The 13,881-nt window shown below is 68.0% G+C and overlaps 1 protein-coding gene across 1 annotated transcript in view; it reads left to right on the forward strand.

Moving 5' to 3' along the window:
- The window catches only part of ARHGEF11 (Rho guanine nucleotide exchange factor 11), a 45,665-nt gene that overhangs the window by 14,721 nt on the left and 17,063 nt on the right, over positions 1–13,881 (forward strand). The window contains exons 2-18 of the mRNA XM_039910876.1: positions 3,279–3,311; positions 3,673–3,687; positions 3,843–4,108; positions 6,285–6,334; positions 7,558–7,615; positions 8,495–8,670; positions 8,785–8,856; positions 9,617–9,736; positions 10,193–10,247; positions 10,546–10,622; positions 10,761–10,898; positions 11,271–11,345; positions 11,487–11,588; positions 12,172–12,270; positions 12,919–12,961; positions 13,103–13,199; positions 13,398–13,520. Coding sequence (XP_039766810.1) covers positions 3,279–3,311; positions 3,673–3,687; positions 3,843–4,108; positions 6,285–6,334; positions 7,558–7,615; positions 8,495–8,670; positions 8,785–8,856; positions 9,617–9,736; positions 10,193–10,247; positions 10,546–10,622; positions 10,761–10,898; positions 11,271–11,345; positions 11,487–11,588; positions 12,172–12,270; positions 12,919–12,961; positions 13,103–13,199; positions 13,398–13,520 — 1,599 coding nt within the window. The remainder of the gene's footprint in view (positions 1–3,278; positions 3,312–3,672; positions 3,688–3,842; positions 4,109–6,284; positions 6,335–7,557; positions 7,616–8,494; positions 8,671–8,784; positions 8,857–9,616; positions 9,737–10,192; positions 10,248–10,545; positions 10,623–10,760; positions 10,899–11,270; positions 11,346–11,486; positions 11,589–12,171; positions 12,271–12,918; positions 12,962–13,102; positions 13,200–13,397; positions 13,521–13,881) is intronic.

A 13,881-nucleotide genomic window follows, 5' to 3' on the forward strand; every position in this document is an offset into this window, starting at 1 on the left:
CGCCCTAATCGTCCCCCTGCCCGGGACTGGCCCGTAATTGTGGTTTCGGGGAACCCGGGAGTGGCGGGGCCGCGGCCCGGCCCGGTCTGGGGCCTGCGCCGGCGACGGCCGCCGGGTTCTCCGTCCCTCCTCCCGGAGAAGTGACTCACGCCCCGGGGAGACCCCGGAATGGAGGGATGGGGAGGGGATCCCCCACCCCGCGGAGACCCCCGCCACGGGGGCCGGACTGGGGTCTTCCCCGGGGGGTTACGCTCACCGAGGACGAAACCCCCGCGATTTTTGGTTTTCGTGGTATTTGTGCGGCGCTTCCCCTGTACCGGGCTGGGGTATTCAATTCGATTGTACTTTCTGAGCGCTCACGGCGTGCAAAGCACTGTAATGGTATCTGTTCGGCTCTTCCTAGGTACCAGGCTGGGCTATTCAATTCAGTCGTATTTATTGAGCGCTTACCGTGTGCAGAGCGCCGGAGCGGTATTTGTCCGGCGCTTCGTAGGTGCCAAGCCCTGTACCGAGCACTCCGGGTAGATAGAGTCCCCAGATTGGATCGGATACAGTCCCCGTCCCCCACGGGCCTCACGGCCTCCGTCCCCATTTTACGGATGAGGGAACCGAGGCCCGGAGAACCCAAGTGACTGGCCCCAGGTCACCCAGCAGACGAGCGGTCTGTTCATTGTTCCGTTGGACTCTCCCAAGCGCTCGGCGCAGTGCTCCGCACACGGTAAGCGCTCGATAAATACGACCGGGTCCCTCTGACTCCCGGGCGCTACCCACTAGGCCACGCTGCTTCTCCCCCGGGAGGGTGGCTGGGGGACGCTCCCCTCGTCCCCGCCTCCCGGCCCCTGCCCCGTCCCGCTCTGTCTGCGGGGAGTCGCCGGTGCCGTGGGCGAGCTCTGACTCAACCTCCCCACCCGTCCCGATGGGGACGAAGGCCGTCAGCCCCACGGGGGACAACCCCGATGACCTTGTATCTACCCCAGCGCTCAGAACAGTGCCTGGCACGTACTAAGCGCCTAACAGACACCACCATCACCATCCCGATTATTACCAGTACGAGCCCCTCAGGTGGTTTTCAATCGATCAATAGTATTTATGGAGCGCCTACCGCGTGCAGATCACTGTACCGAGCGCTTGGGAGAGTACGGCACAACGGAGATGGCGCACGCGTCCGCCGCCCACCACTCCTTCGCTCGGTCCTACTTATTGAGCGCTTCCGGCGTGCAGAGCACCGTACTGAGCGTTCGGGAGAGGACGGTACGCCAAACACAGCGAGCCGACTGGAGGTCTAGAACGTCAGTCCGTCGATGATATTTAGTGAGCGCTCTCGTTAGGAAGAGCACTGTTCTGAACGCTTGCCCCCCCCCCCCCCAAAAAAAGGGCCGGATTTGTGCCTCGGTTTCCCCCTCCGTACAATGGGCCGTGCACCCTCCCTTTCTTCCCGGGTACCAAGGCCGACTCACCCCGGGGCGCCGTCTCTGTTCTTGGATCGGTGACCTTTGGATATTTGATATTCGCCCCACCCCACAAGCCCTTGTGTACATATCTATAAATGATATAGTCCAAATTACTTATTTGTTCCTATTCACGTCTGTCTTCCCCTCTAGACTGTAAGCTCGTCACGGGCAGGGGACACGTCTCCTAATTCCGTTGCACCGGACTCGCCCAGACGCTCAGTACAGCGCTCGGCACCCAGCGGGTGCCCGAAAAATCCCGGCGATGGATCGATTGGAAAGGGGAGAGGGTGGGGAGGGGGGTTCTGGCCCGCGGCCGGTCAGGGGGTGAAGCCCGGGTTGTCGTGGGGGGCCGGGGATGAGGGTGGGCTTCGGGTCAGAGCCGGGTCGATGTTGGTTGAGCCAGGGTGGGGGGGCGTCGAGCGATGGGATTCGTCGGGCGCCTACTGCGGTGTCCGGAGCACTGTAGTGAGCGTGGGTACTGAGCGAATGTAATAGGGTCGGTAGATGGTGGTCTGCCCCAGGTGGGGCAACGAATTTACCCCAGTGGGGGGCGGGGAGGGGGGCCTCTCCCTCAAAGCATGCTGGGATTTGTAGTCTGCAGGAAGGAGGGGCCACCGAGCGCGTGCGAATGCCTGCTTTTCCGCGCCTCTTGAGGCCTGGGCTCTTTTGGAAGAGGAAACCCTCCGGTCGGGGGGGGGGACGTCTCCCCCGGCCTCTTCCGTCGCACCCCCCGACCCCGGCCCCCGGCCGGAGGGGCCGACGGTGCCGCGGAGACGGGATCCGGGGTCGGGGCCGCCCGGGGTTCCAGGCCCGTCGCCCGGACGTTCCGGGCCCGACGCCCGAAGGCCTGAGCCCGGCCACATGGAGAAGGAGTTAGGTTCCCGCGTTGCCCCCTGCCCCTGCCGGCGTCGTCCTCCACGCCTCCCTCGCCCCCCAAGGGTGATCCCTGAGAGAAGGGGGGCGGCAGCTGGGTGGGAAGAGGAGGGGAGCGTCGCCCTTCTGCCCGTTCCCTCCTCTCCCTCCGCTCTCGGGGTCCTTGACCAACTGCCTCTGGGTCTCCCCCCGTCCCGGGCGAACGGCCCCAGGCCCTCTCGTTCCCGCCCCAACCGCCCCCCGATTCCGTCGGGCCCCCAACTGCCGGGCGTCCTCCGCGCCGGGGGCGCGTCGACGGCTGCCGAAGAAGGGGGCGGCCCCGGCTCGGACGCCTTTCCCGCCTCTCCCGATGGCAAATGGGAAAGCGAGACCTGTCCCTCTGGATCGCCGGGGAGGATTTAGGCCCTAGGCCCTGGCTCGATTTTTTTTTTTCCCCGGGGGGGCGGAGGAGGGCGGACCGGCCGAGGAGGCCATCTGGAATCGTCGGGAGGCGGGGGCGTGGCGCGCGGGCCGCGGAGGCCGGGGAGGGGGCCCTTCGCCTCCCCCTCGCCGGGCGCCCCGGGAAGGCCACGGGCTAGGCCGGCCCGGGGAGCGGGAGCCGTGGCCGGGATGGAGCGGCGTGGCCTGGCGGCTGGGACCTCGTCCCCCTCCCTGGGCGAGGAGAAAGGAACTCGCTTCCTTCTTCTTGTCGCTTGTCGGCCGGGTGACCCCGGGCGAGTCGCTCCACGGCTCTGCGCCTCGGTTATCTGTAGGGCGGGGATGACGACCGTGACCGCGTAGTCCGGGGCCTGGGCACGCAGTCAGCGCTTCCAGAAAGAACCCTCCTCTGCGGCCCCCCGTCCTGTCTTTTACACCTTTTCCTGTGGGTCTCTCTGTCCTTTTTGTCTCCCTTTCCGTCTCGCTGTCTCCCGTTCGGGGTGTCTCTGCGCCTTGGGTTTCGGGGGGGACCCTCAGATCAGCCGGTAAAAAGCACGGCCACCTGTCCGGGTAAGAGGGAGCGGGCGGCGACGGGGAAGAGGGTGAACCCCCGCCCCGTGCCCCCTGAAAATGGAGGAAGCTCGAGGCTGGATTGGGGGGGGGGGGTCCCCTCTCAGACCAGCTGCCCCCCACCTCCCTGGGGTCCGTCTGGAGAAGGGGGGCGGTGGCCGGGTTAGGCCCGGCGGCCCCCCCGATCTCCCCCGACGCGAACCCTCGGTCCCGGGTGGCCCTCGCCATTCTGAGGGGGGTGGGGGGGGGGAACGAGCCCTCCGGCGCCACCCCTCGCCGCCGACGGGGGGGGGGGGGGGGTTCGGTGTCTCTTCTGTCTCTTGCATTCATTCTCTCCGCCCCTTCCTTTCTGTTTCATCAGCCCCATTGCCACCTGGTAAGACCGGCGGGGGGCCGCGGGCCGCGCGGGTGGGTGGGCGCGCGTGCGTGGACATCCGCATCTCTCTCCCCACGCGTCCCGTCCTCCCGCCGCCGGGGTCCGCGGATATTTATCGAGCGCTCTCGTTAGGAAGAGCCCGTGTCTCCCTCCAGGTTGAGCAGCCCGTCTTCCCTCGGCGAGCCGGCCAGCCCCGACGGCGGGACCCCCGCCCCGCAGCGTCCGCCGGCCGACCCTTCCGAGAGCCCGGGCGAGCGGCCCTCCCCTCCTCCGCCCTCCCCGGGGAGCGGCGGGGGGCCGCTGACCGGGTCCGCGTCCCCGGGGCTGGTCCAGCGCTGCGTCGTCGTCCAGCGGGACCAGCACGGCTTCGGCTTCACGGTCAGCGGAGACCGCGTCGTCCTGGTGCAGTCGGTCCGGCCCGGTGAGTGCCCCCCGGGGACGCGGGGGCCGGCTCGTGGCTCAGCGGCCCGATCACGGGCCTGGGAGTCAGAGGGACCTGGGTTCTGATCTCACTTCACGAGGAGCCTCTGAACTTCTCCGGGCCTCAGTTCCCTCAACCGTAACGTGGGGGTGAAGACCGGGAGCCCCGCGCGGGACAACCCCTTGACCTCGGATCCTCCCCGGCGCTTAGAACAGCGCTTGGCACATAGTAAGCCCTTAACGGACGCCGTCGTCATTATAACGAGGGTTCTGTTGGGCGCTCACCGAGTGCCAAGCACTCTTCTGAGCGCGGGGCGGGGGTACGAGGTCATCAGGTCGTTCCCCGGTGGCGCTCCCGGTCTTCATCCCCGTTTTCCAGATGAGGTAACCGAGGCACCCCCGGGCCCGCCCACGTTGGCCGGCTCCGTTGCGTTCATTCGGTACGATTTACTGAGCGCTTACCGAGTGCAGAGCGCCGTACTAAGCCCTCGGGAGGGAACAATAAACGGACACGTCCCCTGCCCGCAACGAGCGAGCGAACAATCTAGGATTCCCGCTCGGTCCCGGGAGACGCAGCGAGGCCTCGCGGCTAGACCCCGGACCCGGGTTCCGATCCCGTCTGATGGGTGACTTCGGGCGAGTCATTCTACTTCTCTTGGCCTCGGTTCCCTCGCCTGTAAATTAAAAAAATGGCGATTTAAGACCGCGAGCCCCTCTGTGGGACGGGGCCTGGGGCCAACCCGACTTGCTGGTGTCCACCTCAGCGCTCAGTACGGTGTCTGGCGCATAGTAAGCGCTTAACAGTCAGGACGATGGTTATCATTCAGGGCACGAGGGGAGGCGGGCTCTCGCTTTCTGCCCCGACCTTGCTCCCCGCGGGGGGGATGGGCAGGGCGGCGGAGGGTTAACCGCAGTGTTATTTGAGTTCACAGGCGCAGTGATGAGGACAGGCCGGGAATTCCCCCGCCCTTCCTCCCCCTCCCCTCTCCGGACAAGCTTCCGGTCGCTCCTCCGTGGAGTAACAATAATAATAATGATGACAATTGGGGCATTTGTCAAGGGCAGAATAATAATAATAACCGCGGTATTCGTTAAGCGCTCACTATGTGTCCATCAGCGTTCCAGGCCCCGCGGTAGAGCTCGTCGCGGGCAGGGAGTGTGTCCGATTCTTGTCGTATTGTCCCCTCCCAAGCGCCTGGGACAGTGTTCTGCAGGCAGTAAGCGCTCAATAATCCGAATGAATTGAATACAAGGTCGGGCGCGGCCGCTGTCCCCCCGGGGGCTTCACGGTTCCGATCCCCATTTTATAGATAAAAATGATAACAGTTGTGATATTTGTTAAGCGCTTAGTACGCGCCAGGCGAGCGCCGGGGCGGACGCGGGTGAATCGGGCTCACAGAGCAACTGAGGCGCAGAGAAGCGAAGCGACGCTCCCCGGGTCACGCGGCAGACGTGCGGCGGGCCTGGGGTTCGAACGCACGACCCCCGACTCCCAGGCCCGGCTCCGGCCACTAGGCCGCCCTACCTCTTAAGTACTCTGTGCCAAGCGCTGTGCTGCACGCTGGGGAAGATACAAGATAATCAGGTCCCCCGAGGGGCTCCTAGTCCCAGTCGGAGGGAGAACCGGGATTCGATCCCCATTTTGCGGATGAGGGAACTGAGGCCCGGAGAAGTGAAGTGACTCGCCCAGGGTCACCCAGCAGGCAGGGGGAGCAGCGCGGCTCGGCGGAGGTCACGGGTTCGAATCCCCGCTCCGCCGCCGGTCGGCCGGGTGACTTTGGGGCCAGTCGCGTCACTTCTCCGGGCCTCGGTTCCCTCCTCGGGAAAATGGGGATGAAGACCGGGAGCCCCGGGGGGGGGGACAACCTGATCGCCTTGTATCCTCTCCAGGGCTCCGAACAGCGCTTGGCACCTAGTAAGCGCGTAACGAGCGCCGTCGTCGTTATCGGTACAAGGGGCGGAGCCGGGATGAGAACCCAGGTCCTCTGACACCCAGCCACCCCGCTTCTCAGCTTAATACCCAGCCTGCTCGCTCCCACCCCCCGCCCCCGGGACTCCCAGTTGCCAACCGGTGGGACTGGGACCCCCCCGGGGGTGGGTTGCCGGCGGCCCCCTCCCCCAGAGCCCGGGGGAGCCCGGCCCGGGCCCAACGTCCCCTTCCCGGGGCTCTGTTTCAGGAGGGGCGGCCTTGAAAGCCGGTGTGAAGGAGGGAGACAGAATCATCAAAGTGAGTTTCAAGGCCCCCCCCCCCCCCCCCCGTTGTCTCCGTCTGTCTCTCTCCGTCCCGTCTCTCTCCGTGTCTCTCCCGGCGTTCCCGTTTTTGTCTCTTTCTCCCTCTCCCTGCCCCCGTGTGGGACGGGGGGCGGGTCCAACCTCGTCGACTTATAGCTACCCCGGCGCTCAGTACGGAGCTTGACGCGTAGTAAGTGCTTAATAAATGCTGTTGTTGTTATCACGATTATTAGTATTAACGATAATAATTTCACCGTCCCTGGGGGGTCTCTCCCTCGTGGTAAGTGTTTAATAAATAGCATTATTATTAATAATAATAATAATAATAATAATAATAATAATTTCACTGTCCCACCGGGACCCTCCTTCATAGAAAGTGCTTAATAAATACTATTATTAATAATATTTCATTGTCCCACTGGGACTCTCCCTCATAGGAAGAGCATCATAAATACTATTATTAATAATAATAATAATAATAATAATAATTTCACTGTCCCTGGAGATCTCTCCCTATAGTAAGTGCTTAATAAATGCTATTATTATTAATAATAATAATGATGACAATAATAATTTCACTGTCCCTGGGGGTCTCACCCTCATAGTAAGTGCTTAATAAACGTTATTATTATTGATAATAATAATTACGATGATAATAATTTCACAGTCCCACTGGGGAGGGTCTCGCCTTCATAGAGCTTAATAAATACTATTATCATTATTAATAATGACGATAATAATAATTTCACCGTCCCACCGTCCCCGGGGATCTCTCCCTCCTAGTAAGTGTTTAATAAATACTATTATCATTATTAGTACTAATAATGATGATAATTTCACTGTCCCCGGGAGTCTCTCCCTCCTCGTAAGAGCTTAATAAATACTATTATCATTGTTTCACTGCCCCACAGTCCCGGGGGGGGGGGGCGGGGGGGGTCTCTCCCTCATGGCGCCTCTTTCTGTGACTCCCCCTCGGAGTACGTCCCCCTCCGTCTCCTGTCACCGGGTCCCTTTTCCTCCCTCCCGGCTGGGTCGTCTCTCACCCCGTCTCTGTCTCCGTGACCTCCGAACCCCCCCGGGACGGGAGCCGGCCCGGTGGGCCCAGACCCCCCGTGCCCGCCCCGGCCGGGCCGGGGGGCGCGGGGCGGCACCTGGGCTGGGGGCGGGGGGGGCGAGGGGAGGGTCCCCGGGTGACGAGCCCCCTCCGACCCCCAACAGGTGAACGGCACCATGGTGACCAACAGTTCGCACGTGGATGTGGTGAAGCTCATCAAATGTGAGGGTCGGGGGAGCTGGGATTGGGGGGGGCCGGGGGGGGGGGGCTGATTTGAGTCGTCCATTTAGGGTGCGGGGTGAGACGCGGGACTGGCCGGAAAACTGGATTAATCCATCTAGAACGGAGGGGGAGGAGGAAAATAGTAATACTGACGGTATCCATTAAGCGCTCACTACGCGCCAAGCACCGTTCTGAACGCGGGGGTAGATACGAGACGATCCGCTTGTCCCCCGTCACTGAGGCCCAGAGAGGTGAAGTGACCGGCCCAAGGTCACACAGCTGCCAAGCGGCGGAGGCGGGATTAGAACCCACGACCTGTGACTCCCAAGCCCGGGCTCTTGCCACTAAGCTTCACGAGTGGCGGCCGCTAGCATTCATCCGTCCATTCGGTGGTATTTACTGAGCGCTTCCCGGGTGTTAAGCCCCGTACTGAGCGCTTAGGGGAGGACGGTATCGCGACGGGTGGACACCTCCCTGCCCGCGGTGAGCTCACGGTCTCCAGGGACCCCCCCGACAGGCCCTCCCGGGGGCGGGGGGACGCGGGGCCACAGGAGAGCGGTGCGGCTTAGTGGGTAGAGCCCGGGCCTGGGAGTCAGCGGGACCTGAGTTCTCATCCCGCCCCCGCCGCCCGTCTGCTGCGCGACCTCGAGCGAGTCCCTCGACCTCTCTGGGCCTCAGCGACCTCCTCTGAAAGCCGGGGGTTGAGCCCGCCGGCCCCGCGTGGGACGGGGACCGCGTCCGCCCCGCTCAGCCCGTATCCACCCCGGCGCTTAGTACGGCGCCTGGCCCCTAGTAAGCGCCGAAATAACCGCACCGGGCGTCTGGGGGAGTCCAGGCCCACGATCACGGACACGCTCCCCTCCCCTCGCCCCCTTGCAGCGGGCGCCTACGTGGCCCTGACCCTCCTGGGGTCCTCGCCCGCCTCGGGGGGCTTCTCCGGCCTCCAGCGGGACCCGGGCCCGCCGCCGGCCCCCCGCTCCCCGCCCGCGGAGTCCCCGCCGCCCCCGCCGCCCGGGCCGCCGCCGGAGCGCATCACGGGACCCAGGCCGCTGCAGGTGAGCGTTCCGGCCCGGCCCCCCGCCCCCCCCCGGCCCCTCCTGCCCCCCCCCGCCGGCTCCCCCGTTCCCGCCCGCCGACGGCCGCCCCCTCCCCGCTCCCGTTTCCCGCAGGACTCGGAGGTCCAGAAGCACGCCGCGCAGATCCTGCTCAACATGCTGAGGCAGGAGGAGCGGGAGCTCCAGGTGGGTGGACCGGACCCCGCGGCCCCTTCCCCGCCCTCTGTGGCTCCTGCCCTCGTCCCCCGGACCCAGCGCCTCCCCCTGAGGCCCCCCCCATCGCCTATCGGCTCTGCCCCCTCATCCTGTGGCTTCACCCCCTCACCTTTCGACTCTGCCCCCTCGCCCCTTGCCTCCACCCCTCACCCTGAAACCCTGCCCCTCGCCCCTTGGCCCGCCCCCCCTCAGCGAAGCAGCGGGGCTCCGTAGAAAGAGCCGGGGCCGGGGAGTCACAGGTCACGGGTTCTAACCCCGGCTCCGCCGCTCGGCAGCCGTGTGACTCTGGGCCAGTCACTTCACTTCTCCGGGCCTCGGTTCCCTCATCCGTCAAATGGGGGTGAAGACTGGGAGCCCCACGTGGGCCGACCCGATGGCCCTGCATCCCCCCCCAGCGCTCAGGACGGTGTTCTGCCCGTAGTAAGCGCTCAACAGATACCAACATGATTATTATTATCATCTGGCTCCACCCTCTCACCCTTAAGCTCTGCCCCTCGCCCTCAGGGTCCACCCCAACCCTTAGAGTCCGCCCCGCCCCGTGTGGTTCCACCCCCCTCCCTGCAGCTCCCCCCCAGACACGGACCTCCGGGCCATAAGCCCCCCGTCCCCCGGGTTGGGTTGTCCTCTCCTCTTTGGGCGGGGAATTTCGTGGGGTGGGGCGGGGTGGGATTTCCTGGGGGGCACAAACCCCCTTCCCCCGGACTCACTGTCCGCCCGCCCCCCCGCCCAGCGGTACTGCGAGGAGTACAGCCACCGGCCGGACAGGCTGCTGGAGGAGCAGATCGAGGGCGCCCGGCGCAGGGTCTGCCAGCTGCAGCTGAAGATCCGGCAGGAGACGGGCGGCGTGAGGGTGAGGGGCGGCTCCCCTCCGCGGGCCTGGGGGGCTTAGCCGGCCCTAGACCCCGCCGTTCCCGGGCTCCTTCCGCTGGGATCCCGCTGCCTCCCCGAGTGGCACGGAGGAGCGGAGAGGGCACGGGCCCGGGAGTCCGGAGGTCCCGGGTTCTCATCCCCGTTCCGCCGCTTGTCTTGGCTTCTCGCGGCCTCGGTGCCCTCATCCGTAAACGGGTGTGGGGATGGCGAGCCCCCCGTGGGACAGGAACTGCGTCCGACTCGATTCGCTTGGATCCACCCGGGCGCTTAGTACAGCGCCTGGCACATATGGAGCCCTTAACAAGCGCCAGCGTTCTCACCGTCGTTATTAAACGCCCCAAGTCCCGCCGGGCCGGCGCAGAGAGCCGCTTGCGAGGTGGGGCGGGGCGGGAGGGGTTTCACCGGTGTCCCGACCCCTCCCCGTGCCCCCCCCCAGGAGGCGTGGCGGTCCCCCGGCGATGGAAACCGTGTCCGCCACAGGTCATCGGAGGGTGAGTCCCGCCCCCGCCCCACCGAGGCCCGGCCCGCCCTCCCGCTTCCCGCCCCCCGGCTCGGGGCCCAAATCCCACCCGCTCCGAGGCCTCCCCCCCGCGCCCGTCCCCGGGTGGCCTTGGAACGAGCCCCTCCCCGTCCAGGTTCCCCGAGACCCCCCCCCCGGGGCTCCCGTCCCCCGGGCCCCGGCCCGGTGGGCGGGGGCGGGAGGGGCGGACGACGGCATCCCCGGGGTCCGGAGGCCGGGGGTGCGGGCAGCGTGCCTCCCCGAACCCGGCCCCGGCCCCGTCCCCGCAGGCTGCCACTCGCTGGATTCGCAGGACGGGGACAGCGGCCCGGAGTGCGGGCCGGAGCGCCTCCCCTCCGGGAGCGAGGTCAGTCCCGCCCGAGGGCCGCCGGAGTTGGGCCATCCCCGCCCGCTGGGGCCGGGGAGGCGGGGGGCGGGGGGGGGTCGCGGGCCGGACGCCGGACCCCGCGTCGCCTCACGTCTCCGCCGTCCCTCCCCGACCCAGTCGCTGCCGAGTGGGAAGTCGGTGTTCCCGGACCCCGGGCCCGACGGCCCGCACACCTCGCCCGTCGTGGCGTCCCGGGGGGCCCGGCGGCACCGGCGCCGGGGTTCGGAACCCCTCCCCGGACCCGCCTCCGAGCAGGTGAGCGCCGCCCGCCCGCCCGCCCCGGCCCGGGGAGCCGCCCCGGACCACCGGATCGGGCGCTTCCTCGTCCCGAGGGGCGGGGCGGCCGTCGGGCGGTCCGGGTCGGCCCGGCCGGCGGTGAGGAGGAAGGCCCCCGAGCCCCCTCGCCGACCCAGCCTCCCCCGCCGGTTCCCTCCGGCCGAGGCTTGACGTCGAAGCGGCGGAGAGCGGCGTGTGGGGCGGGTCCCTCCCCGCCCCCGCGGGGGGGGGCTGTCCGGTTGCCCGGGGCGGTCGCGGCGGGGGCCGGCGGGCCTCCGGCCGGGCCCGGGGGCTGACCCGCGTCTGGCCTCTCCGCCCCCCCGCCCCTCCGACCCGTGCCTCCCCCGCCAGGGCTCCGATCGCGGCCCGAAACCCTTGATCATCGGCCCGGAAGAAGATTACGACCCGGGTTATTTCAACGACGAGGTAACGGGCGTCGGCGTCTCGGCCTGCCCATCTCCGCCCCGTCCCCGCCACCCCCCGGGGTGCTGGGTCCTCGGGCAGGGCAGACGAGGGTGCCAGGCCCGGCTGCCCGCCGCCGGTGACCCCGTGTCCCCGGCCGGGCAGTGTGACGCCCTGTTCCAGGACCTGGAGAAGCTCAAAGCCCGGCCTGCCCACCTGGGCATCTTCCTGCGGTATATCTTCACCCAGGCCGACCCCAACCCCCTGGTGAGTCCGAGAGGGGCCCGCCCCGGCCCGTGCCACCCTCCCTCCGGTGACCCGGTCGTCCGCTGCCGGTCCCCCCTTCCGCCCGGCCTCGCCCCGGGAGATTAGCTGGCTGGGCATCGGGGGCCTGCTCAGGGCGGCTGCGGGGTCGGAAAGGAAGGATTGGGGGGCGGGCCCGAGAGCCCGGGACGTAACCCTCTCCCTCCCCCAAAGCCCCGGCCACGGTCTCTTACACCCGCTTCTCCTTCCGCCGTGATAGACGCTTGACAAATACTCCCGGGGACGCAGCGCGGCCTAGTGGGTGGAGCACAGGCCCGGGGGTCGGAAGGACCTGGTTTTTAATCTCGATCCGCTGGGTGTCCTCGGGCAGTCACTTCTCTGGGCCTCAGTTACTTCGTCTGTAAATTGGGGATTAAGAGCGCGAGCCCCGCGTGGGACGGGGCCGGTCCAGCGCCATTTGCTCGGATCCACCCCGGCGTTCAGTACGGTGCGCGGCACCCAGTAAGCGCGTAACGGGTACCGGGTATTATCCTCCAGTGACTGCCCCGTTGTACCCTTTCCTCCGCCCGCCGTGTCCTTCCCCTAGCTCTTCTACCTGTGCGCCGAGGTTTTCCAACAGACCGGCCCCAAGGACTCCCGGAATCTGGGCAAGACCATCTGGAGCGTTTTCCTGGAAAAGGCCGCGGTGAGCAGCCCGGGGCTAGGCCCGAAGCGGGCGCGACCTAATAGCGGCGATGGCGTCTGTCGGACGCTCACTCTGCGTCGCCGCTGGGGTGGGGACCGGGTGACGAGGTTGGACGCCGTCCCTGCCCCCCGTGGGGCTCACGGTCTCGGTCCCCATTTCACAGGGGAGGACACTGAGGCACGGAGAGGGTGTGCCCAAGGTCACACAGCGCCTGCGGGTGTCCGTGTCCCGTCCCCCGGCTTCTTCGGGCTCAGGGAGTCGTTGCTCGAGAACGCCCTCCTCCCCGCCCTCCTCCCCGCTTCGCTCCGTCCTCCCTCCTCCCCCTTCCCGCCTCCCCGACCTCCGACGGCCGGAGGGTTTTCCCCGCCGTCCCGCCGGCCTCCCTCCCGCCGCGGTCAGCCTGTCCCCCGGCCCGCCCGGTGAATAGCCGGTGGGCGCCCTCCCCCTCCCCCCGCCCCTTCCCCGGATCCTCCGGGGCCGCGCGGGCGGCCGTCCCGCCTCCCCGCCTCGGCCTCCGCTTCCCCGGGTCGCTCGGCCCGAGCGGGGGCAGCGAGAGGATGTAGGGGGCCGGCGGGGTGGGCGTCTGGGACGTCCCTCCTCTCCCGCCCCGGCCTCCGCCGATCCAACTCCTCCCCGCTCGCCTTCCAGCCCCTCAGAGTGTACGTCCCCGACGCGCTACTGGACGATTTCGGTAAGCGTTCGACCCCGGGACCGGGGCGCGGGCGGGTTGGGTAAGTCCTCCGAGGCCCCCTCTCTGCCCCCGTCCGGGGTGGGCTCATCGCGGGGGAGCCGCCAGCCGGGCCGCCCCCGCTCAGCCCCCGCCCCCCGCCAGACCTGCGCCTGAGGAACAACGAGGATGTGAGAGTCGCCATGTCGGAGGCGCAGGCCGCCGCGTTGCCGGACATTCAGGAGCAGATCCAGGACTACAGGTGCCCCGCGGGGGGACGGAGGGTGGGCCCCGGGGGCGGTGCGGCCGTCCTCCGCCCTCCCGCGTCCCCCATCTCGGCCCGCGGGTCCCCCCCCCCCCGGCCCCTGACCCTCCGGCCTCCTCCCGGCCTCGGTCTCCGCCGACGGCGGCGCGCCCGGCGGCCCCGGCCCGGCACCACGTGCGTGTGCGTGCCCGGCAGGCGGAAGCGCACCATGGGGCTGGGCAGCCTGTACGGGGAGAACGACCTGCCGGACCTGGACGGGGACCCGCTGCGGGAGCGAGAGCTGGCCGAGAAGCAGCTCGTGGCCCTCGGGGACCTCGTGTGAGTGCCCGGCCGTGCCCTTCCCCGTCCCGCCCTGCCCCGCCCGGGCTTCCCTGGCCCTGCCCTGCCCCGCCCGGCCCGACCCGGCCCTGCCCGCGGGCCCCCGGACCCGCCGCTTCCCTCCTTCCCTTTCCGGCGTCATCCCTCTTCGGCCGCCGTCGGCGGTGAGGCGGGAGGGGGCGGGGGAGAGGACGGCGGACGCCTCGGGGCCGGTTCCCTCCGGCGCCTGACGTCCCGCGCCGGTCCCGGGCGCCCCTCGAACGGGCCCCGGAGGGCGCGGGCCTCCCGCGTGCGACCGCGTCCGTCGCCGCGGCGACGGGCCCCGGGCCCGCGGGGAGGGCCGGGCGGCCGGAGCCGCCTC

Source organism: Ornithorhynchus anatinus, chromosome X5, assembly GCF_004115215.2.
Source record: "Ornithorhynchus anatinus isolate Pmale09 chromosome X5, mOrnAna1.pri.v4, whole genome shotgun sequence".
Taxonomy (NCBI): Eukaryota; Metazoa; Chordata; class Mammalia; order Monotremata; family Ornithorhynchidae; genus Ornithorhynchus; species Ornithorhynchus anatinus.